Raw genomic sequence first — 27901 nt, forward strand, 5'->3', positions numbered from 1 at the left:
ACAAGAGAAGCCACAGCAGTGAGAAGCCCGAGCACCGCAACGAAGAGTAGCCCCTGCTTGCCGCAACTAGAGAAAAGGCCCAGTGCAGCAACGAAGACCCAACACAGCCAAAAATAAATAAATGAATAAATAAATAATACATAAAAAGATGTTAATATGGGAACTTGGGTGTGGGGCATATGGGACTCTCTGTAATACCTCTGCAATTTTTCTATAAATCTAAAACTGTTCTAAAGTTAAAAGTTTATTTAAGGGCTTCCCTGGTGGCGCAGTGGTTAAGAATCCACCTGCTGATGCAGGGGACACCGGTTGGAGCCCTGGTCCAGGAATATCCCATATGCCGCGGAGCAACTAAGTCCGTGTGCCACAACTACTGAGCCCACGCGCCACAACTACTGAAGCTCGCATGCCTAGAGACCGTGCTCCACAACAAGAGAAGCCACCGCAATGAGAAGCCTGCACACTGCAAAAAAAAGTAGCCCCCGCTCGTCGCAACTAGAGAAAGCCCACGCACAGCAACGAAGATCCAACACAGCCAAAAATAAATAAATTTATATTTTAAAAAGTTTATTTAAAATAAATAAAACAAAGAAATTCCCTGGTGGTCCAGTGGTTAGGACTTGCTGCTTTCACTGTGGGGACCTGGGTTCGATCCTTGGTCTGGGAAATAAGATACCTGCAAGCCACACAGTGCGGCCAAAAAAAAAAAAAAAAAAAAAAAAAGGTAAAACAAAGAATTACAAAGGTGGCAAAAATGTACTGTTATAATTTTAAATGTTTTTGCATTCTATAACCTCACCCTTGTACTTATTGTGTAATGGTGCTAATGTTAGCATTGAAAAATGAAAGTGAGATGTAATAAAACTCCGTAGAAAAGTTTCAAGAACTGCTATGCCACTTGATCCTATATGTTTAGGAGAGAGTACCTTGTGAAATTGTATACATCATAAGCATAGCCTTAAAGCAAAACATATTCATTGATTATAGGTTTATGAGCTATGTGATGACACCAGCTCACTTTATCTTTATTCCTTTTGGGGAAATTGCCTTAAATTATGTGATGTCTCCAGAAACTAATTTCTTGCCTAAAACTGTCAGCTCTGTACTTGGTGGTTTTCTCATCAGGCATATCATGGGCAGACGTGGCACGTCTGCCCATTTTCGGATAAGGAAGCCAAGAGGTTAAGTCACTTATTAAGGTCCCAGAAATGCTAAATGGCAGAGCCAGAACCGGAATCCAGGTCTTGTGATGCTTAATCCAATACTCTTTTCACCTCTCCAAAGCAGGAGCTGGGACCTAACCCTTTAAAGGGCACGCCTGCCCCTCTTCCTCCTTCCTGTCAGGAGGCCACTTTCACTCAGGTATCTACACCTGCCTGGAGCACCTGAACTCCAGAGAAGCCAACTTGGTCCCAGATCCAGGTGGCTCCCCAATAGTCTAACCAGGGATTCTTAAGTTGGGGCACTTTGGAATCCCCCCAAGGGAGCTTTGCTGACGTTTCCACCTCACCTCCAGAAATTCTGAAATATTTGGTCTACAGAGCAGCCTGGGATTTTTTTTTATTCCCTAAAATTATGACATTTTGTGGTTTAATGTTGCTACCAAAGAATAGGAAAGGATCTGCTCATTAAACCTGCTTCAAAGGAGGTCCTGGAGCTTTGCATGGATGTGGTTTCTGCTGCTGATCTCAGAAGTCAGAACACCTCCCCCTTTGAAGCAAATGCCTGGCTTTAGGCAAAGCTCTTTGGCTCTCCTCCCCACAAGGCAGACGTTCTATATCTCAGGATATAAAACAATTCATCTGTCGGATGGTGTTAGGGTAGAAGGCTAGTCCCACAAGCTGAGGGCTGAAACAAATGTAGCCATACCTGGACATTGTGCACTGTTGTTGAGCGTGCTATTCTAAAGGAGCAAGATAGACCTTTGACTGGTCTCTGAGGGGTTGAAATGTACATTGTCTCACGTAATTTCACACTTAGGCCTTGTCAAGGGAAGGGAATCCCCCGATTTTGACGAGACCTAATATAATCATTTATGTCCCTCTCCATGAATCCCAGTCTCCTCCAGGTTCAGCCCCTTTCTTCTTTCATCCTAACAACCCACATCTCATATTAAGCAGTATTTGTTAGGATGATGGGAGGTACGACGTATTTGCCTAATTTAAGGTTGTTTGTCCATCTCCTCCAGGGATGCTGCTTTTCCCTCTGGGCTCTGGAGACTTTCAACAGTTGCCCTCTAGTGCTGGAAACAATCCCAGATTCTTTCAACATCTTGGCACCAAAGATACTGCCTGAATCAGTGTGTCCTCCCTTGGGGTCCAGCACGGTAGGTCAAATTACATACTCAATCATGATTAAGGAAAGGTCTAGTTTGACTATCTAGAATGTATAATTTTATAAGATTGATTGTTGCTTATCCAGGGGTGGCCCTATCCAAAATTAAAGAATGAAATTAACAAAGCTTTATGGTTGATCCATCTGGTTGCTACATTTTGGTTCACTGACCCTCCTATATTCGGTAGAACTTGTGGACGCTAGGGTCAGCTAATGTTCCTTATCACCCTGCGAAAAAGTTACCAATCCCATGATAACTACTGATCTAGTGGGATATAAGGAGCTTTGCAAAGCCAGCTGGCTATATTTGCTCTTGTAACCAGCTTTATCCTGTGCCCCCAGTTCCTGCCATTACTCTTCTGGGTTAAGGTACTGCTCCTTGAGGCCATTGTTAAAATTCAGTTTAATCACAGAAGACTTTTCCAGGTAAACATTTCTCAGTCAACATGTACAGACTGTCTCTGCTCAGCGCTGTGCTCTGGGCAAAATCCCAGAGGGCAGGTTGGGTTTTTATCACTAGGTGGGGAGATGACAAATAGTCTTACAAGAGAATACAAGATCCAAAAGGTCAAATTAGCCCAAATGCCAGGGGTCAGGAGGACAGTGGAGGAGCGACTGAAATGAGAAGAGAGGAATCAGGGAAGTCTTTGTGGATGTGATTTTTTGGAACCGGGTCTTGAAGTAGGGAAGCCAGATAAGTAACCCAAACACCCTCATCATGCAGGATTTTATTCCAGTAGATGGGAGATACTTTGTGTACATGTAAGGCAGATGTGCATTTTTCTGGATGTCACATTTGAAATTTCCTCTCTGCAGCTGACTCTTGGTCAAAATAGTGCCAAAACAGGCCTGGACAAAACCGAGCCCCATGAAGAGATGGAGGTAGATGTGTATTCAGTGGGACTTTAGGAGGGCAGCCAGATTGGAGTGAGGAGAGTCTGAAGATGTGGGTGCTAATCTAGTCTCCCCTCGTCTTTTTTTTTTTTAATTTATTTATTTTTGGCTGCGTTGGGTCTTCGTTGCTGAGTGCGTGTGGGCTTTCTCTAGTTGCGTGGCCAGCAGGGGCTACTCTTCGTTGCAGCGCACGGGCTTCTCATTGCAGTGGCTGCTCATTGCGGAGTAGGGGCTCGTTGCGGAGCATGGGCTCTAGGCACGTGGGCTCAGTAGTTGTGGCTCACGGGCCCTAGAGCGCAGGCTCAGTAGTTGTGGCACATGGGCTTAGTTGCTGCGCGGCATGTGGGATCTTCCTGGACCAGGGCTCAAACCCATGTCCCCTGCATTGGCAGGCGGATTCTTAACCACTGTGCCACCAGGGAAGCCCCCTCCCCTCTTCTGACCTGAGTAAACCTGGACAAGTTGCTGAATCCTTTGGGTCACCATCACCTGTGAAAGACTTTTCTACAGTTGCCATAGATAGCCTAAGCTTCCAGAGACCCTGATCATGGCTAGTTTATATGAGAGGGCTTTGTAAACTGTTAGGTATTTGTAAGGTTTGGATTTATCGTTCTTTTAAACCATGCCTCAAAGCTTGTATTTTGCCCACTTGAATAAGATCTGTACACCATGATATCATATACAGATGGCATTAATGTAGTGAGGTTAAGGATCATTTGAATGACTCACTACTGCAGAGAGAGTTTGAACGAGGGAGGAAGGCAACAAGCCCGAGATAAATCTAGAGAGAAGACGTGTGGGTGTTGGCAGCAGAATTAAGCCTCAGAGACAGAGGGATCCTTTTGCTTGAGAAAGACCCTGAGGTGTCATCACAGCTATGGATTTCAGTGGCAGTGGACCCAAGGGCAGCATTGTGGGCAGGCATGTGGCGTAAGAGAAAATACACTATGAACAGCAAATAAACAGAGCATGGGAGATGGCAAATGGATTGCATTAGCCTGAGAGAAAGGTTGCATCATAGAGAAGGGATCTTGCTGAAGGACTGAATATTGCATCCAAGATTTTGTTAAAATTGAAGTATAGTTGGTTTACAGTGTTGTGTTAGTTTCCAGTGTGCAGCAAAGTGATTCAGATATATATATATATATATTCTCTTTCAAATTTGTTTCCATTATAGATTATGACAAGATACTAAATATAGTCCCCTGTGCTATACAGTAGGTCCTTTTTGTTTATTTTATATATAGCAGTATGTATCTGTGAATCCTAAACTCCTAATTTATCCCTCCCCACCCACCTTCCCCCTTTGGTAACCATAAGTTGTTTCCTGTGTCTGTGAGCCTTTCCGTTTTGTAAATAAGTTCATTTATATCATTTTTTTAGATTCCACATATAAGTGATATCATATGAGATTTGTCTTTCTCTGACTTACTTCACTTAGAATGATAATCTCGAGGTCCATCCATGTTGCTGCAAATGGCATTATTTCATTCTTTTTTATGACTGAGTAGTATTCCAATGTCTCTTATACACCACATCTTCTTTACCCATTCATCTGTTGATGGACATTTAGGTTGCTTCCATGTCTTGGCTATTGCAAATAGTGTTGCTATGAACGTTGGGGTGCATGTATCTTTTCGAGTTAGAGTTTTCATCTTTTCCGAATATCATCCATGATTTTTAGGGGTTGTATCTTGAGCTGGGAAAACAAAACCATGAAGACAGAGTGAGGAGTCATTCTGGCCTCCTTCAGGTTCACTAGTCACATTGGAAACTTATATGTCCCTGTGATGGTGGGAGACACTTGGACTTGATTTTCCTCCCATGTTGTTTCTCAAAATAGAGCCTCAGAAATATTCATGTAGGACTGCCTTGGCCTGGATGGCAAATAATTTCTACTCATATGGGAATTCAGACTACTTAGTAGCAGTTTCCTGAAGTGTTGTGATAAGCAGGCTCTAGGCAGGCTCGGTGGGCAGGGGCACTGTCAGGGCTCAGTCATGTCTTAGCCCTGGTGGCAGTGGGCTCATTATCTTGCTGACCTTGTGAAGACTCCAGAGCCCTGGGGAGGAACCTTGTACCCTGGGGCTCCTGGTTTGTCCTCTGATCACTTGCTCCCTTGTACATTCTGCTGTTGTCTATTTCCAGTGCATCCCCTCCCACCACCTCCGGCTTGCCTTCCTCAAAGCCCAGCACTGACCCCTCTGCCAGGGCAGCCTTCTCTTCTCTGTCTCTCCACCTGGCACTGAACCATGGAGCAGGTACTGGGAGAGTAAGGTTTTCAGGTGTTGCTGCATTTTATCCCATGTGAAAGGGGCCATGGTTTCACCTGAGAGAGAGACATGGACCTTACAAGGACCCTGGAGGACGCTCTTAGGTTTAGAACTTGCCCAAGAAGGATCTGCTATCTTGGCTCAGTGATAACATGACCTTGCTGGATCAGGCTCAGAATCGGTTGCCCTGAGCTCCTTGGGGTAATTGTAACTCTAGAAAAGGAAGTTGCCTTTTTGTTTTACTTCCTTGCATCTTCATAGCTGGAGGTGCAAGGGGAACACTGAAGACTTTGTGTTTTTTTTGTCTTGCTGCAAAGCTTGAGGGATCTTAGTTCCCCCACCAGGGATCTAACCTGTGCCTCCTGCAGTGGAAGCGTGGAGTCCGAACCGCTGGACTGCCAGGGGATTCCCTGAAGACTTAACTGAGCCTCGACTCAGCTTCAGCCAGTTGCTTTAGTGTGTGGAGGTGAGATATGAATATTTCAGGTCAGCCTGTTTCTACTAAACATGGGCCCAGCACAACCAGCACCTCTCTGGGACATGTAACAGAGTGCTGGCTCTCAAGAAATGCTCTGTCTATATGGGGGGAAAGGTATGTTTGTAGGAAATGGTTAAGTCACATAAGGCTAGATGCATTTGTGTCATGCTGAGTGAGATTTTGGTCTGTAGGATGTACTATGAGGTTGGTGCAGTTGAAAGGAAAGGAAGGCAGGATCAAGGAGAGAGGTGATAGTGATAAAAGAAGTGGATGTGGGGAGTTGGTAAGAGAAGTTTACAGGAAGAGAAAGCTATCCAAGCCAGTGTCCTTGTGTCCTGGCCCAGGGTTATTCACCTGGGAGAGAAGGGTTTTGAAAGACCTGAAAGTTTGCAGGGTTGGTGCTTTTGGTCATTTCTTCCAGAATCCCAACAATGACTTACATTCACAATGTTATTTAAATCTCAGGGGACACTGAGTGCTGTTACTAATATTTTGGTAGTAGTTTGGAATATGGTCCATAGACAATAGAAAATATAATTATGATCAGTACTTAGGTCCACATCAGAGCTGTAAACTAATCTGAGAAATGACACGGTTTTGAAGTATAAGATAGGAGAGTAGCCAGTACTGGTAGCCCTCCTTCCCACATCTTCCACGGATAGAAGGGACAAGGTCGAGCAAGAGCAGTATGGCTTTTATTTTCCATGTACCTGTCTCTGTGTGAATTCAAGAGGGCGGCCAACGTTCCTACCTGCCATTTTTTTCAAAAGGAGCAAAACTTCTCATACTTACCTGTAATAAGACTCAATTCGATGGAAGTCCTGAACCTGTTAGGAGACAGTGAAACATCAGCCCCTACCTAGTCATACACATCCTCATACACACTGGGCATGAGAATGGTATTTGTGGACCATATGCCTTGGCCTCCTTCCCTTGGTAGGTCCCCATTACTCCAGATGGCCCCTAAATTGGCTAGTGTAATGAAGCAGATGGTAGGCAGGGGAATATCCAAGAGGATACAGCCTATCTTTTTCCTGTTTAACCCACGTACAGGGGCTGATCAAATGAAGCACTGTTAATGTCTGCACCAGTGATACCCAAACTTTAGAGTGCATTAGAATTCCTGAAATGCTTGTTAAAACACAGATTGTTCAGCTCTAATTCCAGAGTTTCTCATTCAGGAGATCTGTGGGTGGGGCCTGAGAATTTGCATTTCTAACCATCATTCCAGATGCTGCTGATTCAGACACCACACTTTTTGAATCACTGACCTAAGCTATTGGTTTCCAACCTTGCTGGCTGCATATTGGAATTGCTTGGGAAATAAACAAAACAATGAAGCCCAGACTATATCTCATATCATTTTCAACAGAATCTATGTGGGTGGCACCAGACATCAATATTTTTAAAGATCCCCAGGTGAATTAGTCAGTAAGGAAACACAAAGTAAAACCACTATAAGAGGCCACTAGATCTCTATTGTAATGCTCAATTTAAAAAGAAAAAGAAAAAAAGAACTGATCAGATCAAGTGTTGGTGAGGATGTGGAGGAAAAAGACTCATACACTGCTGGTGAAAATGTAAAATGTGCATCCACTTTAGAAAATGGTTTGCTGGATTCTTTAAGAGTTAAATATGTGCTTACCATATGATACAGCCATTCCACTCCTAGGCAGCTATCCAAGAGAAATAAAAGCTTATGCATCTGTGCATATAAAGAAGTGTACATGAATGTTCTTAGCAACTTTGTAATAGCCATAAACAAGAAACCACCTGAACATTAATAAGTGAATAGATTAAAAAAATGTGGTGTATTCAAATAATTGAATACTGCTCACTAATAAAAACATACTTAAAAAAAAGCTCCCCAGGTGATTCCAATGTGCAGCCAAGATTGAGAATTACTGATATAGGTCCTTGAGACAGAAGACTGTTAATGTAGGTGTACTAGATAAATACAGTAGAACCAAATGGCAGGATACTCTCGTAGTATGGACATCTTTCCTTGGGATGAATGCAGGTGGCAGTGATTGTGATGGTGGGTCATGGCTTGGACAGAGGTTCAAGCAGAATGAAGAAGGTTGAAACAGCAATCATGAAAATGGTAGACAAGCTGACTAGGGAAACAAGATGATTTCTAGGCAGAAGTGAAAGACCTCTGGGAAGTGGAGACCATAAATTTATTTTGGGGTTCTTCTCCAAAATGTACGATTTTCCCCACCAGCTGTCAGCGGCCTGGGCAAGGAAAATGGACATTTCAACTGATCCAGGGTTAACAAACTTCCAATGCAGTTGCAGACAGTAGGGCAAAGGAGTTAAGGATATTGGTGTGAGAATGGCTAAAGTGATGGACCCTATAGTCTAGGGCCTAATCCCATGAACTCAAGCAAAAGCTTTCTTTTCCCCTTTCTTTCTTTTTTCTTTTTTTTCCTGATAGGTGGTGTACTAGATATATACATAATATCACTTTCTGTGAGTAGTCACTCCCTTCCCTGTTCCACAGGATTATGGTGAGGCAAACACAGAAGACTGCCCCCACAATTGAGGCAGACAAGTGACCCAGATTTGGCTAAACCTACTATCCCTTTCCCCTGAATACAATGATTAGTCCAGGGGTGAGCACCAGACCTAAACAAGGCCAATCATAGTCCTTCCCTGTAACTGATATTTGGGAGGGGTATCATAGTTTGAGGCAACATTAGATAGGATGGAAGGCTTCTCCTATGGAGTTACCTTTGAAGTGAGACCTGAATAACAAGAAGCAGAGGAAGTAACAAGCACAAAGGTGCTGAGTTGAGAAGGGTCAAGCTGTTCAAGAAATAAGGAGGCTAGGGGAGAATGCCGTTCCCATTGCCGGAACCGCTGTCCCCTTCACTCTTGACCCGGGTAATTCCCGCTCAACCTTCAGATTTCAGCCCAGACATCACTCCCTCCAGTAAGCCCTCCTTGACTTCAAGAGCGGGTCTCCCTTCGCCCCCAGCAGATGACTGGCCTGTTCCTAGGATGTAGGGGTCTGTGTTTACCAGACTCGTGTAGTTCAAGGGAGGGAGTGACGGGATAAGGCATGCAGGGGGGCGCGTGATCTCTGCCCGGTGAGAAAGCGAAGCCAACTTTCAATTTCTCAAGTACAGATCAACGCTTGGGGAGCGACAGCAGCGCGCAGAGCGGCCGATCCCAGGGCGGAAGTGCGTCCTTGGAGCCTTTCTAGGAAACTCGGAGGACCTAGCTCGTCAGTGATCCTGGGGCTGAAGTGGGGCATCGCCAGGCGCACAGGGCCACTTCAGAGAGGTGGTGTGGCAGGGCAGCGGCGAGATGGGGCTAGGGTGAGCGCGAGAACCGGCGCAAAGCAAGCCTGGAAAGGGTGAGGAGACCCCGGCCTGCCGACCACCTGTTCCTCCTGGGAGTGCGGCGCGCGTTGATTGGCTGGAGTGCCGCCCGGGTACCGGAAGTGGCTGATGCCCATAGCCAGTGAAACCCAGACAACAGCTGCGGGTTCTGAGGCAGCGGGCGGAGCAGCGCGGGGAGCCCGAGGGGAGCGTGTGTGGGGCGGTAGCTGCCTGAGGTGAGACCTCATTCTGTCCCGGCCGGGGGTGGAGGGTGCTGCGCTCCCGAACCCGTGGCCCACGAGCCCCGCGAAAACCCGACGTTTAGGCCCGTGCCTGACTCGGGTTCGCTCTGTGACCTTGGACTTTATGGTCTCCCCACTCCGCACCGGGTCCCCACCGGCACATACCCTGGACGCGGCCAGGGTCCGTCTCCGTCCTGGTTCCCTGCCTGTCAGCCGCGGGCACAGGAGCAGCAGGGACACCCCCTTCCGCGGGGGTGTCCTTACGTGGGGGATGATGGGAGCTGTGGTTTCCTCTGACATTCCATCCCCAAGTAAGCTGCGGGGACGAAATGGCGGGCAGTGTCATAAACTTCAGGCCTCCTGGCAGACTGTGCCCAGGGCCGGATATTGGTTTAAGAGGGTTAGTTACGGAAAGGAGACAGATTTCAGTGCAGAGTTAATAGAGCCTTTTGATTGTGGAAACCAGGAGGACAGAGGAAAAGAGGATAACAGTGCTTTAAATTAAGTGTCATCCAGATTGGCAGAAGGAACTTATTTTTACAAATAGTTATTGACGTCAGCTATGTGTCAGACACCGATCTAGGCTCTTTAGATACAAAATGAATGAACTATCCAGATAGTCCTCAAGGGTGTCACAGATTAGTTATGTAAATAAGATATTTACACAAATTCATTTAACAGATATTTAGCAGGTACCCGAAATGTGCTTGGCGCTGGGAATATCAAGATGAATAGAACATCATCCTTGTTCATGGTCTGAAGAAGGAAGCAGAGATGAAAATAGAGTAACAGTACAATGAGGTAGCTGCAACAAGGTGAAGGAGTCTTAGGGACAGAGAAGAAGACAGAGAGGACTCTCTGTGTCTGAGCTGAGTCTTGTAGATGTTTGTTAAGTGTAAAAGGTGGGCAGTAGTATTCCAGGAAGTGGGAATAACCTGTTCTCAAAGGCAGAGAAGCTTTAAAGAATAAGAAGTGTTTGAACTGCAGCACCCTGAGCATGACTGCAGCTCCCACCTGTCATTGGAGAGCATGGGACAGGAGATGGGAAGGGAGACAGGGACCTGACCAGGAAGGCATGATGAGCCATGTTAAGAAGTTTTTATTCTGTAGCCATTGGAGAGCAGTGGACAGGAAGCGACATGATAACTGTAGTACAAAGAAAGAGGTGAGTGAAATGCTGATTCAGAGGACCAAGAGATAACCTCCTTCCTGCAGGTGTAAGTGAAGACTTTGGGGAGGAGGTGATCCTTGTACTGGATACTGAGTATTTAGTAGGATCTGACCTTTCAGAAGTTAAGGGAAAGTATTTTTATGAATTAAGATGCTTTTGTCTATAAGTCACAGGATACAATTCAAGCTGGCCTAAAAAATACTAGTGTATAAGCTCTCATAATTGGAAGTCAAGAGGTAAAGTGGTTTCAGGAATGACTGAATCTAGTGGCCCTGCTGGCTCCATTTCCCCTCAATTGTCTCAGCTTGTCCTGCCTTCATCCACAGCTGGTAGTGAAATGGCAGCAGCGGTTCCAGGCAACAATATGTAGAAGTCTCTACTGTGGTTCTCTCAGGACGGCAGGAAACTATTCCCAGAAGTTCCCAGCAAACTTCCTCAGAGTATCATTGACCCAGATGAAGGCATTTGTCCATTCCTGAAACAATCCCTACTGTTCTGAACAGTTACTGGCAAGGGGAATGGTATTAACTTAACTGGGTTAACTCATTTGGAGCTCACTCCTGGAGCTCTTGGGTGAGGTCAGATCTCCTGCAAAGAGTGCGAGGCCACTGCAAACTTTTTTGCTCAAATATCCCATAAAATAATTTGAAAAGCTTTGTGTATCCCCTTACGTGTTTGTAAGTTGACATCCAAAATGTTTCATCATTTTTTCATCATGAATTTGAATAGTTGCAAAGGATGTTACTTTTGGTATGTTATAAATTTTGACATTTCAAAATTAAACGTCATGCCAGTTGGCAGGATTCCTGCCCTTGGATCCGTATGCTCACCACATCCTTCACCCTGTCTGTAACCTCCACTCTTCCCTCCTTCCCCCACTTCATTTGTCTCCTTGTCTCACTTGGTCATCTCAACTGTGTCCTGGCTAACATCCTCAAGTCCCTCACTTTCTCATTCTTCCACCACACGTGTCCCCAGATTCCCAGCCTGCTCTGGGGCTGTCAAAAGTGTTGATGGAGAAAGTCAGGAAAGCACTCCGATGGGCTGATTTCACTCCTCTCTACACTGATGCCTCCAGCATACTTGTCTCAGCAAGAGGTTGTAAGGGTGTAACAAGAGAATGTGTGTAAGTTGCTTGGCACATAGTAAGAGCTTTCATTACTCCCCAGAAGTTTAGTGCGTCCTCACTTATCTTCTCTCCTTCTTTACCCCAACTCTGCACATGCTACATTGAGGTCAGAATGTTCTTTCTGTTCCTTTTCTTATTCCTCCTGTACTTCCTAAGTCTCTGAGGCTTTGCTCACCCCATGCTCTGCCCAGAATGCTGTTAAGTGCAGTAGTCTTCAAATGACATATATTGAGGGAGTCCACAAACATTTTCTGTAACATCTGTAAGTGCATGGATTGTTGAAAGGACATCAGTCTCTAGATCCTTGACTTAAGTCTGTACCCTTGCCTACCACCAGTGTGCTTGAGAGTGGACCTGTGGCCTATAGATTTCTCTTTTCCACCTCCTTTTTCACAATTGCTCTTTTCCTCCTTTACAGAAGAAAGACATACCTCTCACCCATGCCCTCCTTAATTTTACTATAGCATATCACTCTGGGGTGGGAAAACCTCTGGAGTGCCACACAGGGGGACAATTTACTGAGGGAGTAAATGATTCTTGGACCTTTTATACCTCAAGTCCCAATCTTTGCTTTTTTTAAATTTTTTAATTTTTTCCAATCTTTGCTTTTAACAACATTTAAAAAAGACCTAATCAGGCTGTCAGCTGATAGATTATTCAATGATTTTTTACTAAAAATCACAATATGTTTTTGGCAGATAAGTTTAGAGGACTAAGTGATATTGCTATCCTAAGAGATTGCTGTAAACTCTGATTTAGGCAGTTTGGGCAAACTCAGGTCCAGTCACAGTAACTAGGGTCAGTCTGATAAGCGTAATGGAAATGTGACCTAATCAGTTGTATTATATTCCCTGTCTGCTCCCAGAAGTTTAGGGTAGGGTTGGGGGAGGGGTCAAGTTGGAGGGCAGGAAAAAAGAATGCAGAGCAAGAACTGGCAGTGTTATCTGTAATCCTGCTGCTTTGCACATGTGTTGATCTGCTTGGTGGACCAGACCTTGGTAGAGATGGATGCACCAGACTGAGAGTTAGATAACTCCAGTCACTCAGACTGTCTAACACAGTGGTTCCCAAACCTGATAGGGCATCAGAATCACCTGGGCACTTGTTAAAAATACACATTCCTTTGCCTACTCCTGGAGATTCTGACTCTGAGAGGTCTGATGTGGGACCTGGAAGTTAGTATTTTTAGAGATTTTCCAGTTGACGTTTCTTCATCTAACCTAATTCCAGGCCAAGAATCATTATTTAAGCATCGTTCATTAAAAAAAAAAAAATCTTCCTGCTGTGATTGTAAGCCAACTAAACAATTTTTTGGGTTTTATGTGGTGGCTTCTCATGTAGACAGTATGGTCCTTTTGAAGTTTTATTTCTCATGGTTAATTAATAGGTGGATATTTGGTTTATGCATCAGTACTTTGTGAATGAGGATTTCTGAGTGCATTGAAAAAAAAATTCCAGATCTGCAGAGTTGAAGACCCTATTCTGAACTATGGAGACCCAGTAGATGCTTGTCATCCCCCAGACTGAGGACCAAGAGTGGTCATCCTACTCCTAAGATGGCACATCCATCTTATCTCTCTCCAGAAACAACTAATTTCAAATTTAGAAAAGTGAAGAAATGACAAACACAAGAAATTATGTTTGGAAATTTAAATTTATGCTATGAGTAATAGAGTGTTTCCATATGAGGACGAGGTCTAATGTGTATCTGTGCCTCTGGAAAATCAACCAAAAGGAGAATGGCTTTGGGACTTCCCTGGTGGTCCAGTGGTTAGAACGCTGCGCTTCCACTGTAGGGGGCATGGGTTTGATCTCTGGTCAGGGAACTAAGATCCTGCATGCCGCACAGTGCATCCAAAGAAAATAAAAAGAAGGATGGCATTGATTTGTGTATGAGAAGGTGTCTATTAAACAAAACAATATTTAACAAATGGCATTAATATTGTGTCACTGGTGGAATGCAAAGTAAAAGAATAGTCAGAGGGGGCAAATTTTAGTTGGGGAAGACTTTCTGGACCAGAATTTTGAACCAGGTGTTGAAGTTGGGGATAGATATACATACCTAACTTCTATGTCTTGCATCTTGTTTTACTGTGGACACGTGATTTTCCATATGGTGTGGGACAGATGTGGGTTTTATGAATGCTGACTTTGTACGGAGCTTGATGTTGGAAAAGAAGTAACTATAGGAGAGATGCTGGTGAAAAGGAAAGGCCAGCGAGGGGGTCAGAAGTAGATAGGGACTGAAGTACCAGCTTGTAGAACTTGTTCCTGGCCGAGCATTAGAGAGAAATTTATTTAAGACAGTGCTTTCTAACTCAAATAGTACCATGGATGAAGATAGCTGAATTCTCTACAATGGATTCTTACAGTTACATAGGTACACATTATCTATAATTTTCAAAAATTTCAGTGAAAAGGAGAAATCCAGTTTTTGTGTGCCTGCCCTTATTCCAGGGGAAAATTAGAGAAGGCGCTGAGTGGGGGAAAGTTGAAAAAGATTCCAGGTCATTTTTAGGGGTAGCGCAAAGAGCTTCCAACACTTCAGGATTTCAGTAGGAGATCAGGTTCCTTCCAGGTGTCAGGAAAGAGGGCTTACCAGGGCTGCACCCCTGAGTGATTAGGGAGGCCAGAGGGTAGGATCCTGTGGATGACTGGAGGCTGGGCAGAGAAAAGGGGCAGTACAAAGGGCACCCCAAAATCACCCCTTTCCCCTTCCCTCACCACTTGACCCCAGTCTCTCCTGCCTCTCAGGATCTTCATTTCTTCAGTAATCTCATCTTTTCTTCCCTCTTAACCTTTCTCTCTACTGGCACCATCCTTTCTAATATAAACATGTTCAAATCTCTACCATCAGAGAAAATTCTTCTTTGACTTTCTTTGACCTTTTACACTACTGCCCATCTTGGTCCTCTCCTTTCACCCAGATTTTTTGAAAGAAGCAGCAAATTAATTAATCAGTCCACTGCCACCTGGCTTCTGCTTCTGTCATTCCATTGACTCTGTTTTTACATGTCATCTGTGACCATCTAATTGTCCCAGCAGACGTTTTCCAGTTCTTATCCTACTGGATCTATCAACTGTGTGTGACGCTTTGTAATTCCCTCTGCCATTGCCTTGGTGACTTATATGACACTTTTTCTGGTTCTTCTCCTACTTCACTAACCATTCTTTCTCTTCTTGGCAGGCTTCTCTTCCTCTACCTACCCCTTTATCATTAGGGTCCTAACAGGAAACAGGTACTTTGCTCAAATTAGGATAATTTGAGAAGGGTTTATTTGCAAAGAAGTTAATATAAAAGATGTAGGTGTAGGCAGGATACTGAGGAAAGCTGGGATTGGCAATAGCAGAGTAGTCACCAGCCCTAGGCCAGAAGAGGCAAGAGGTAGGGGAGGGCCTGGAGCCCACAGAGACAACTGGGTAGGATGATTCCTTGAGAGGAGTAATGAACTTCAATTGAGGGACACCATGAACCCAAGGTGATCTCATAGGAAGGAACCAGGAGGATAAATACTCTGACCTCACTGTCCTCCCTCCTTCCAGCCTCCTGCTAGGGCTCCCCATTGGTGGAACACAACTGGAAGCCAGAGGGCCCCTTGATGAGTGCTATATAGGTTACCTTCTGGGGCAGAGAACAGGGTGAAGAAAAGTTGAAAGATCTGGAGGGGAACATGGAAGTTAACTGGAGTACTCTTCAATGTTGGCCTTGGCTTTCTAGGTTTCTGTCTTCAGTATCTGACAGTTGTCACAACTATACTCATTATTGTCTATGCTGAGTACTCTCAAGTCTGTATCTTTAGTCCTGACTGCTCTAAGCTTTAGACCAATATATTTTGACTGATTCCTTGGTACTTCTGTATGGATGTGTTGAAACTCATCTTGTCCAAAACACAGCTCATTTATCATCTTCCCCCCTAACGTAGCTGCTCCTCAATATACCCAACCTTGGTGGTATCACTCTCCATCTAATTACACCTTCCTTACACCTATATCCAATCATACCCCAAGTCTTAGAGAATTTGTCCTCTCAAGCACTTCTCTAGTCTGTTTCCTCTTCATTCACACTACCACTATTACCCTAGTTAGATCTCATCACCCTTTGCCTTGATGACTGCATCAGACTTCTAACTGATCTCCTTTATGTCCTTGTCTGCTGCTTTCTGGTTCAGCCACTAAATGGCCACTTGTGTATATCTACCTGAAATGCTAATCTGACCATGAACTGTGTCATTCCTTGGCTTAAAAACCATTCCATGACCCTGCAATGTAAGGATGAAGTCCCATAGCTGCCCCATTCCCCCTTGAGAATCACCTTCTGCAATTAACACTTTTATTGATGGGAGGATTGTGTTGCTCAGATTTGCTGTGGTGCACAGATGCACTGCTCTAGGCAAAGGGCCTCTCCTCTTCAATATTAGCTCCCGGTTGCTTAATACCTGAACAGAAGCTGGGCTCATTTCCCCAGCATTTGGATCTTCTGTGAGGGGACAGCTAAATCCTTGGGGCCATTGTACCAATTAGGAGCAAGTTTGGCTTCATAAATTAAAAAACCATAATAGCTTAAGCAAGGAAAAAGCTTTTTTCTCTGTTAGATAAAAGAAGTCCAGAGGCAGGCGTTCCAGGGCAAGTATGGCAGCTCCACAGAGTCATCAGGGACCCAGGTGCCTTCCTGTTCTTGTCCCACTGTAAGGTATGCTGGTGAACTCATGGTCCAGGAGGGCACTTCAGCTGTCACTTCATGCCCCAGGCACAGCACAGAAGAGGGTGAAGAAATGTATCCCCTTACTTTTAAGGCGATATCCCAGAAGTCCCTCATGCTGTCATTTGCATTTTACTGTCTCATTGGCCAGAAGCTAGTTACATGGCCAAATCTAGCTGCAAAGAAGGCTGAGAATATATTTCTTTAGGCAGCCTCATTGCTACAAAAATAAATTCATTATTCTGTTGCTGATGAGGTGGGGAAGAGTGGAGATTGGGATAGACAACTAAAAATCCTTGCCACAGCCTTTTAGAAGTTTTAAAAAAGTATAGGCTTTAAGATTTATAAAAGTGCTAAGAGGGGCTTCCTTGGTGGCGCAGTGGTTAAGAATCCGCCTGCCAATGCAGGGGACACGGGTTCGAGCCCTGGTCCAGGAAGATCCCACATGCCACGGAGCAACTAAGCCGTGCGCCACAACTACTGAGCCTGTGCTCTAGAGCCTGCGAGCCACAACTACTGAGCCCACGTGCCACAACTACTGAAGCCCGCACACCTAGAGCCCGTGCTCTGCAACAAGAGAAGCCACTGCATTGAGAAACCTGCGCACCGCAGCGAAGAGTAGCCCCTGCTCGCCGCAACTAGAGAAAGCCCACGCACAGCAACGAAGTCCCAGTGCAGCCAAAAATAAATAAAATAAATTTTTAAAAAACTAAAAAAAAAAGTGCTAAGAAAATTGTATAAAGGGACCAATTACAATATTAATAAGTAAAAATCAACAGCATTGCTATATGTATGTGTATATATATGTGTACACACACACACACACACACACACACACACATATAATAACAACCAGTTAGAAAATATAAGAAAAACTCACTAAAAGAGAAGACATACAGAAACGTGATGGATATAAAAACATCAGGGTAAGTTTGGAAATTTTACAAAATTATACTAAAATTTATTTGGAAAAATAGAATAGACAGGAATATTTGAAAAGAAGATTAACAAGTGAGCACTTTCTCTAACATATTAAAAAATTTAAAGCTACAGTAGGTTGAACAGTTTGGTGTTAGAGAGGGAATAGATCAATAGAACTGAATGGAGCCTGGAAATTGACCCAGATATATATGGAACTTTAGACTATGGTATAGGAGGCATTTCAAATTAGTAGGGAAAATTAGGTATTGATACAATTTAGTAACCATCTGGAGAAAATTAAGCTAGAACCATACTTTATCCAAATATACGGGAGCCAAGGGTGGTTCCTTCTGTCCCTGTTATAGCTAAGTCACATTAACCTTTTGAATAGGTAATGCCTACAACATATACAATCCCCTATTCTCTAGAGCTGGTGAGCACCACAGAACTGGGCTAAAGATATTTCTTCTTGCTACTCATTTCTGGTTTCTTCCTCTATAAACCCAAAGGTTATATTAGTCATTTTTGTCCCTTTCCCAACCTTTTCCATATACCATCTATTAATATGGCCACAATTTTCCTTAAATGTTTTTATTACCAACCTCAGTTTCTGCCTCAATTCACTGTTAATATTATGGAACTTTTATCAGCATCTTCTTACCATCCATTTCCTATTCTCTCCTTAAATCTCTTCCTCTGATAATTTCCCTCACTCTTCTCAGTCAGCGTCTGCTCTTTGTGTAGCATGTCCACCATAATCCTAAATCTTTCTCTTCTCTTCAGCAGCGTCCTGTAATCTCACCAGATACAGAGAGTGCTTTTGGGTGCTGTCAGAACCATGTCAAGCTCCATACTCCCTAGTATTGGCTTCATTTAGCTGTGATACAGCCACTTCACAGACTTACCCTCTCTCATTTCAGATTGTGAGATGGGGACTGAGAACAAGGAGGTAATTCCCAAGGAAGAAATTTCTGAAGAATCTGAACCACATGGGGCAATATTAGAAAAACTTCCAAAGGTGGTTTATCAGGGTCACGAGTTTGGAGCAGCATGTGAAGAAGACATATTGGAGGAGCATTCCAGAGAGTCCACAGAAGAGGTTCTGGAGCAGGTGTCCCCTGAGGAGAGAGACTTTGCATCAGGGTTGATTATCTTTAAGAAATCACCCTCAAGTGAGAAAGACCATGAGAATAATGAAAGTGAGCGAGCCTACAATCCTAGCTCAAACCTGATCACGTACCAGGGAGATACTACAGCAGAGGCAGTTAGCACATTTGCTGCTTCTGGCCAAAACTTCATAGAGAATTTAGAACCTAATAAAACACATAGAAATTCTCTGGGAGAAAAGCCTCATACATGTAAAGAATGTGGGAAAGCCTTTAATCAAAACTCACATCTTATTCAGCATATGAGAGTTCATAGTGGAGAGAAACCCTTTGAATGCAAAGAATGTGGAAAAACATTTGGAACTAACTCAAGCCTTCGAAGGCACCTGAGAATTCATGCTGGAGAGAAGCCCTTTGCTTGTAATGAATGTGGAAAGGCCTTCATTCAGAGTTCACATCTCATCCACCATCACAGAATTCACACTGGAGAGAGACCTTATAAATGTGAAGAATGTGGTAAAGCCTTCAGTCAGAATTCAGCCCTTATTCTACATCAGAGAATCCACACTGGGGAGAAACCATATGAATGTAATGAATGTGGGAAGACCTTTAGGGTTAGCTCACAGCTTATTCAGCATCAGAGAATTCATACTGAAGAAAGATATCATGAATGCAATGAGTGTGGCAAAGCCTTCAAGCATAGCTCAGGCCTCATTAGACACCAGAAAATTCATACTGGAGAAAAACCCTATCTGTGTAATGAATGTGGGAAAGGCTTCGGTCAGAGTTCTGAGCTCATCCGGCATCAAAGAATTCATACAGGAGACAAACCGTATGAATGTAATGAATGTGGGAAAACTTTTGGCCAGAACTCAGAGATTATTAGACATATTAGAATTCATACTGGTGAGAAGCCCTACGTATGTAAGGAATGCGGGAAGGCCTTTAGGGGAAACTCAGAACTTCTTAGACATGAGAGAATTCACACTGGAGAGAAACCCTATGAATGCTTTGAGTGTGGAAAGGCTTTTAGGCGGACCTCTCACCTTATTGTCCACCAGAGAATTCATACTGGAGAGAAACCTCATCAGTGTAATGAATGTGCCAGAACCTTTTGGGATAACTCTGAGCTGCTTCTCCACCAGAAAATTCACATTGGAGAGAAACCTTATGAATGTAATGAGTGTGAGAAAACATTCAGCCAGCATTCCCAACTTATCATACATCAGAGAATTCACACTGGAGAGAAGCCTTACGAGTGCCAAGAATGTCAGAAGACCTTTAGTCGGAGTTCTCACCTCCTCCGACATCAAAGTGTTCACTGTATGGAATGATCTGCAAAGCATGAAAGCCTTCTGTGGAAAAGCTGAAGTCAGACTTATTGTTCTCAGTCTGTACCCCAAGTTCTCAGATCAAATGAATGGACAGAACCTCCTCTGTCCTTTTACTGATTTTTATTTAAACAGTTGGTCAAAAAGGATGAGGCACTTTTATGAACTATTCATTGAGAAGTTTCAGTGTACTGAGTTAAATCATAAAAGCTGTTTCAGGCCTTAATTCTCCACTATCCCTTTTTCCTTTCCTTCCTTCCTCCCCACTAGTGGATCACATAACATTAGGGGTCTTTACTGGCCATCTAGCCCAAATTGTTACTGTTCAGGAAAAATGGAGGAACATGATTCCACCACTTCCTAGGAATGACAGAGTTGACCCCTCGAATATTACCCCTGAAATGTTAAAGTCATGGCCTAGAAGACACACCTCTCTCTTTCCCACTGTTTAGCATTGGAATTTAGTAAGCTTTTATTAGCTTCAAAATCTTCCAAACTCGCTATCAAGTTCCCTTGGAAGATGGCAGCATTAATGAAGAAGCGGGAAGCTTGGGTCATTTCCCATCTCCTGCTAGGCTTCCTTAGTCATCTGAGAGGGTGCCATGATAGAGGAAACTGACAAGCAATTTATAGCATTGTTAAGTGAAGGCCCTCAGAATCCAGAGGGGCTGATTAGCAAGGCCAGGGGATAAACAAGTGGGGCCAGACTACTCAGCATGGGCAGAAGCAGCTCTTTTGCAGCTCTTTCTCATTTCAGGGCCGTTCAGACTGAGTGCTCCCAAGAACTCTGCTGCATTCACTTTGGGCCCCAGCTTGTGTTGCTGCTGACAGATCCTGTGTCAGGAAATAACAAAGAGGACTGCAGCTTCATTGTCACTAGGCACCTGGCCACAGTGATGAGCTGGTTCACCTGACTGACCAGGACCCTGCCTTGCCAAAGCACTTAAGCTCCCATGACCTGGGCCCCACTGCTGGGGTCCCTGGCTAATAGGCCAGGATGTGACAGCCTCTTCTCAATTTGCCCTTGGCTTTGGAATTCTCTTTCTTCAGCATTTCTACATGTGTTTTCTGTGTTCTCTTACGTGTTTTTTTTTTTTTTTTCTTCAAGGAAACACATCCTCAAATTTTCATGTGTCAATGTTTCTGAGGCAGTGAATGGTAGTGGGAATTGCACTAACGGGGATCCAGCTTGCTTGGGGTCTGGTCTTAGAACTAGACCTTGAATAAGGCACTTCACCTGCTGATCCCTAATTTCCTCATCTGTAAAATGAGGGGAGTTGAACTAAGTGATCTCAAGTTTCAACTGGCCCAATAATTCCTTTTTTCTTTTAAAAAAATTTAACTTTATATATCTTCAGTGTTTTATTCTTTAACCTCTTTATTACACTAATACTAATCACTAGTATTTATTGAATTTTTACTATGTGCCAGGCACAGCGCCAGACAGTTTACATTTTTGTTTTCACAGCCTCCCTATGGTGTGGGTACTCTTTTTTTAAAAACAAACAAAACGGCTTTATTGAGGTATAATTTACATACCATAAAATTTACCTGTTTAAGTGTTCAGTTGAATGCTTTTTAGTTAATTTACAGAGTTGCACAACCATCAGTGATGTGGGTTCTCTTACACCAATTTGAAAGGTGAGGGGCAGGGGAGAAGTCAAATAACTTGCCCATGATCACACAGCTGGTAAGTGCTAGAGCCAAGACTCCAGCCCTGAGCTGTGCTCCTAAGCACTGTGTTGTACTGTGAATAGGTGCATGCATTACTGCCTTATTCGAAATCCTTTGTACATTTTCTATTCATTATTAATTACTACATGAATTTGAATATAATGGATTTAAATCATGTCCTTGGAAACATAATTGGTCATAGCCAAAACCCATCAAGTGGGTTTATTCTGTACCCCAATATGTGCCCCCACCCCCGGGCTCATGCTCTTGGCTTGAGAAAAGGGCTGTACAAGTAAAACATTTGATGGGGACTTTCTTGGCAGTTCAGTGGTTAAGACTTTGCCTTCCAATGCAGGGGTGTGGGTTCGATCCCTGGTCGGGGAGCTAAGATCCCACAAGCATCAAGGCCAAAAAACCAAAACATAAAGCAGAAGCAATATTGTAACAAATACAGTAAAGACAAAAAAAAAGTCCATCTCAAAACAAACAAAAAAGCTGATTACACAGTTTCCACATCCTTCCAGGTACCTCTGTCTCTAGTAGTTAGACGTTAGTAGAAGTTCTTTAACTCATCTCTTTCCATAGGGTGTTTACAAGTGCAGTGTGCTCTCATTCCTTTTTTCATCACTCAAGCTCAAATTGAATTATACCCAAACATATCTTTCTCATGTGAAACCTGGATGTTACTTATTCCCTTAACTTCTTATTCCTGTGTTTGAATATTTTATTTGCACATTCACCCCTTGCCAGCCCTTAATATAGAACTCAGCACCTCTTCAAGCTCCCCAGAAAGGATCCCCTCACAGAAACATATCCATGAGTAATACGGACTCTACTCAAGATTCTGGTGTGTAAGAGGTGGAGAAGGGGGTTTGTATCCTACTAGACATCTCGTTCTCAGCAGTCCTTTCTTTGCCAAACTGCCACTGAAGGTTTTTCTCTTTGTCCTCCCCTCTCAGGACTGTCACCTCAGCTCCTTTTTAGGCCCTTCAATAACAGACGGCTCATTGGAACACTAGAAGGCAATTTAGTGACCAAGTTTTGTTGTGCCTGATCATATTAGGGGAAGAAGTTCTCACCTCTCATTCTAAGAAGAATTTTCCAACATATATTAATTCTTTCCCAAGAGAAATTCTGGTGAGTGAAATTATTTCCACCTTGTTATATGCACTACACACACATCCTGTAACCTCACTACCTGCCCTTATCCACCTTACACCCAGCTAGCTCAGAAATATTTCTCTCTTTTCCTTGTTTGCCCCCTCCCCCTCAATTTTCTTAGGAGCCAAAATCTGACCATAATATAATTGACTGGTAGTCATAATCTAGTGCAAGTAGAATTCTATCAAGGAAAGAAAAGATGTGAATTTTCTTAATTTTAGACCCATTAAAAATACCAGGCCTCACAATCTCAAAAACCTACCAAAATACCCAGAAATACCCTTCAGAATTTTTGCAGACCTAACCATGTACATTTTCATCCTTCCCTAATTAAACAGTTTTACTGGTATATTAACACTTTATGTAAATAAAGTATTTCTTTACAATTTTACTGATTTGATGCCTTTCTAAGTATATTCCAAAGTACATTGTTTCATTATGGTCTTAATATGACTTTGTATGCCATTTTCCTGCCATCCTATAAATTTCACCTTAGTACCCCCAATGTGCTCTGGTAGCTTCTGGTTTTACGTAAGCTGTTCTCTGTCCTTTTATTTATTTTTTTTAAAAAATTAATTATTTTTGGCTGTGTTGGGTTCTCATTGCTGCGTGAGGGCTTTCTCCAGTTGCAGTGAGCAGGGGCTACTCTTCGTTGCGATGCGTAGGCTTCATTGCTTGGCTTCTCGTTGCGGAGCATGGGCTCTAGGTTCGTGGGCTTCAGTAGTTGTGGCATGCAGGCTCAGTAGTTGTGGCACACAGGCTTACTTGCTCCACAGCATGTGGGATCTTCCTGAACCAGGGCTCGAACCCATGTCCCCTGCATTGGCAGGCGGATTCTTAACCACTGTGCTACCAGGGAAGTCCTGTTTACTCGGTCCTTGATCTTCTGCTTTGCTTGGTGAGGTCTTTTATCTTTCATGACAGGGAAAATGTTACCTACTTTGTTTATCTAGATAGATAGTTTTTCAGGATTATCAACTTAATGTAAGGTATTCTGGATCTGGAATTTCTTGGTGTCCAGTGGTTAGGACACCGTGCTTTCACTGCTGAGGGCCCGATCCCTGGTCAGGGAACTAAGTTCCCACAAGCCTTGCGGTGCAGGGGGAAAAAAAAAAAAAAAGATATTCTGGATTTAAAAAAAATGTTACTGAGATTTCTGTGCTGGTGTTTATTATTGTTTTGTTTTGACATGTTCTCCTGTGTGACTCCTGGTCTGAGGCAGTTTCCTTAGGTTGTTAGGTACAGGGTCTTTGAGACTCAGGAAAGCTCTATCTAGAAAAATGTGCATGCAAATTCAGGGAACTCATGGACCATCTGAAACTCATCTTTGGACCTCTGTAGTCCTTTGCACGGTCCTGAAATCAAACTTTTACCTATAAAACAAATTACCAAGTAACCCGCAATAACCTCTACCTCATCACATCCCTCAGCTTTGGGGATGAAGCTATGCCAAGACTATCCGCCTGGGTGAACCCCTGAAAGTGAACGGGAGTTGGAGCCTCAGTAAAATCCAGTGGGAAGCGGGACGTGGTGATTCTGGTGATAACCTGAGGAGAGGAGCCTCAATAACGGGGCCCCTGCACATTCATCAACCACCTGCTGAGCCCCTACAACGCGTTGGGACCTGTGCAACGCGCGGGGGGCTAAGCGCTAAGAGGCTGGTGGGGACTTGAGCTATGCAGGAGAGGTCAGCGCTGCGGAGTGGGAATAGGCGAGAAGGCTTCGAGTCTCCCACGGAGCAGGAAGCCCGCCTCCTCCCTGAGAGCTGGGGAGCGGTGGCCGACGAGGCAGGCGCGGCCCCCTCCTCGAGACCCAGGACGCGAGCTCACCCCTCTGCACCCGCTGGCCGTCCCTGCCACGTCCTTTTCTCCAGCCCGGGCCTCTCACTGGGGCTCGGCCGCGACTCGCATCTCCCCTGCGGTGCCGCTGACGAGAATGCTGATGTTTATTTGTACTACGCTTTGCAGACAGTGTTTTCATCGGTGGACCCAACTTTGCCGGCACCGACGAACCTCTAAGTCATCGAAATCGCTCGGCCACCACTGCCTCCGGGACCAAGAGGTACTGATAAGAGCCTCATCGAGCCCTGAGGCTGGGGCCGCTCTCGGAAGCCTGGGGACCCTTGTCCGTGCGCCACCTGGCGGGCGGGGGCGGGCCGGGGCGGCGCGCGGCGTGATTGGTCGAGGCCCGGGGTGCCTTTTTGCTGGTGACCGGTGGGGGCCGGAGGCTGAGGTGCGAGGGCCCCGAGAGTGGGCTACTGCGCGCTGCTGACCCCGAAGTCAAGTACTGGGGCGCCCGCCGGACGGGACCTGGGCTGGCGTCTCTCAGGCCGTCGTGATTTGTCGTTTGTGAGGACGTTTCACATCCCAGGGTGGGATCTATTCCGCCGTTCCGTGATGTTCATGGAGTCCTTGCCGCGGCCCAGGTTCTTTCGAATTTCCAACCAGGCCAATTAAGATACTTATCTAATAACTAATTATTAAAATTTAATTTAGTGGCAGTGGGAAAGGACATACTCAAGGTACAGAAGGCAGGTTTGGCTTCAGAAAGAAGGAAGAAAGCACTATCCTCTGAGGCTGCTGGAGGAACTGAGACGACAGATGTGGAGGGAATGAGCACAGGGTGGCCAGCAGAGTTGATTATTTGAGGCCTTTTGCTAAGAAGGGTGATTAAGCATTGGAGTGGGCAGATTACCCAAAACATCATCTAGAAAGGAGAAAAATGCTTCTGTGCCCCTGATCTGCTGGTTATGTTGGCATTCTCTGAGCTGGGTTGTGGTGGGGACAGGGCGGAACTTTAGTCACAGGACTATAATCCACACTCCACTCCATTGACTCCCAAGTGGGAGGAATCCCAGGAGTGCAGCGAATGTGGGAGAGACCCGAGGGGTCTTCATGCGGTCGGGTGGAGCTGAGATTCTCTGCATCAGAGAGTTCACACTGGTGAGCAACCCTGCTAATGTAATGAATTCCACCTTCAGACAGAATTCCCACCTTGGAATTCATCAGAAAACTTGTACTGGAGAGGCCCTTGGAATACCAATGCGGAAAAGCCTCTGATCAGAACTCTCACCAGTTTCAGCATCAGAGCATCCACAGTGCACAGCGATCTGGGGATTTACTCACTGTAGGACACTTTCATTCCGACCTGAAACTTTGCTCTGATCTTTCCTCTTCTCTACCGATGTCACTAGACTGGAAATGCCCTTTGTGCCAGCTAATTTTGTCCTGCTCCTTGAGGACAGGGCTACCTTGTTGTAGAAGAGCGTATCGCATTCAGCCCAGGGTTGCCACTCAAAAATTAACCAATGAATGACTTAAATAAATAAGAGGCCATAAATGATGAATTGGACATTTCAAATTTAATTAACTGAATGTAGAATCATAATGCCTTTGCTGTCCTTTATTTTTCTATGCAGATCCTTTATCCCCTAAAATGATGGCCATGGCATTAAAGGTCTATATCACCCATCTAATATAAATTATATCTCTTTATGTGATATGGGGACACGTAAAATGTTAAACATTGAACCAAAACCTTTCTTTAGCTGAGGGAATTGATCCACTATACGATTTACTCAAATACAAGATAGCCACAGATTGCTTTAAACACACCTCTTCTCCTTGCAACTTTCAGCACTGAAACAAAACAAAACCCAAATCAGATACTTCACCTGTACCATCCTCAAAATCTTTCTTTCATAAGAGGCTTTGTTTACTTCTTGATCTCGTTTCTGTTTTTATACATTATTTCCATCTTCTTGGATATATTATATTTTTTTCTTCATGTGAGCTATATCTTAAATGTATTTGCTGGGATTCAGTATTCTTACTTTTGCAGCTGCTTCAGCATCATCACAGGATTATGTTTTCTTCATATGTAGTAGTATGCTCAGGATAATCTTGAAAATTAGTTGTTCTTGTGTGTTTTGTTTTGTTTTGTTGGCTGAGCCACACAGCTTGTGGGATCTTAGTTCCCTGAGCAGGGGTTGAACCTGGGCCCTCAGCAGTGAAAGCGTGGAGTCCTAACCACTGGATGGCCAGGGAATTCCTTGAAAATTAGTTTTTAAATGACTTGTTATTGAAAGGATTAGAATCTATTGCAGGACAAACCATATGTTGGGAGCCTCACTATCTACAGCAGAACCCTGCCAGGCTGGATGTTCTGTCCGTTGAATACAGGCAACGCCTCTTTAACTCCTTTCTTTCTTTCTTCCTTTCTCCCTTCCTTCCTCCTTCCTCCTTTCTTCTTTCCTTCCTTCCTTCCTTTCTCTTTCTTTCCTTCTTTCTTTCTTCCTTCCTTCCTTCCCTCCTTCCTTCCTCTCTCTCTCTCTCTCTCTCTTTCTTTCCTTCCTTCATTCCTTTCTACAGAAATTTATTTTCTCACTGTTCTGGAGGCTACAAATCCCAGATTGAGAGGCCAGCCAATTTGGTTCCTACTGAGAGCTCTCTTCCTGGCTGTGGGTGACCATGTTCTCACTATGTCCTCACATGGTGGAGGGAGAGGGAGGGAAAGAGGAAAGAAGGAAGAGAGGGAGAGCGGGAGAGCTTCTTTTTCTCTTAAAATGTTTTCTCAGGTACCTTGGGGAAAAGTGTCCCTTTTTTCTCTCTATGCCACGTGGACCCGTTCATTAGCTAGAAATAAATTCCAATTAAGCAAAGAAACAGCAGTAATGCAGGAAATGCAAGTGAATCAAGGAAAAAGTAGCCATTTGTTTTTAAGGCAAACAACCAAATAACCAGTGCCACCAGCCTGTAAAGACCCCAAACATACCCAGAAATCCCTTCAGAATTCATCGTGGATTGTCTAATCTTGGTTATTCCCTGAATTTCAATTTCCTCATCCATAAAGTGGGGAAAATACCCACGCTTCAAGTTTGTGGGAGTATAGTACAAAATGGTATATCTGACAGTCCACTGCTTTGTGTATAGTAGGAGCCCAATAAATGCAGTTTCTTTTTCTCTTTTACCCACTTTCTTTCTCCTCTGATTTACCCCAAGTTAAAGATGCTTTCCCACAAGCGTTAGAATTCAAAGAGAATAAAAATTGCATCTTAACCACTACATTGTACTTATTTTTATTTCCTGTTTTTTTTTTTCTTTCTGTGTTTTGTCTTAAATGTACATTATTTCATCTACCTTAAGGACACTAAGTAGCCCTTG

At 44.1% G+C, this 27901-nt stretch overlaps 1 protein-coding gene and 1 long non-coding RNA gene across 5 annotated transcripts; one reads left to right on the plus strand and one right to left on the minus strand.

Moving 5' to 3' along the window:
- Window positions 1–363: 363 nt before the first annotated feature.
- LOC109548604 (uncharacterized) lies at window positions 364–9818 on the minus strand. The gene is made up of 4 exons (XR_002174727.3): window positions 9713–9818; window positions 6772–6806; window positions 4661–4927; window positions 364–676 (listed from the first exon to the last, which is right to left on the minus strand). It is a non-coding gene; the product is annotated as an uncharacterized lncRNA (long non-coding RNA).
- ZFP3 (ZFP3 zinc finger protein) lies at window positions 1287–27799 on the plus strand. Of its 4 annotated transcripts, none has more exons than XR_012328638.1 (4): window positions 1287–1362; window positions 2189–2326; window positions 18388–22715; window positions 24707–27799. XR_012328638.1 is itself a non-coding variant. In XM_019926801.3 (2 exons), the coding sequence occupies exon 2, from the start codon at window positions 18396–18398 to the stop codon at window positions 19905–19907; it is 1512 nt and encodes a 503-aa protein (XP_019782360.1). In that variant the 5' UTR covers window positions 9235–9541; window positions 18388–18395; the 3' UTR covers window positions 19908–23130. The 4 variants fall into 4 exon arrangements, 1 of the variants encoding a protein (XP_019782360.1); XR_012328637.1 differs by lacking the exons at window positions 1287–1362; window positions 2189–2326 and adding an exon at window positions 9235–9541 and having other exon boundaries at window positions 24707–24800; window positions 25720–27799; XR_012328636.1 differs by lacking the exons at window positions 1287–1362; window positions 2189–2326 and adding an exon at window positions 9235–9541.
- Window positions 27800–27901: the final 102 nt, after the last annotated feature.

Source organism: Tursiops truncatus, chromosome 20 (assembly GCF_011762595.2).
Source record: "Tursiops truncatus isolate mTurTru1 chromosome 20, mTurTru1.mat.Y, whole genome shotgun sequence".
Taxonomy (NCBI): domain Eukaryota; kingdom Metazoa; phylum Chordata; class Mammalia; order Artiodactyla; family Delphinidae; genus Tursiops; species Tursiops truncatus.

Bases quoted from the DNA above. Each gene is read 5' to 3' on its own strand.
- ZFP3 (XM_019926801.3), top strand. From the start codon at position 18,396: ATGGGGACTGAGAACAAGGAGGTAATTCCCAAGGAAGAAATTTCTGAA.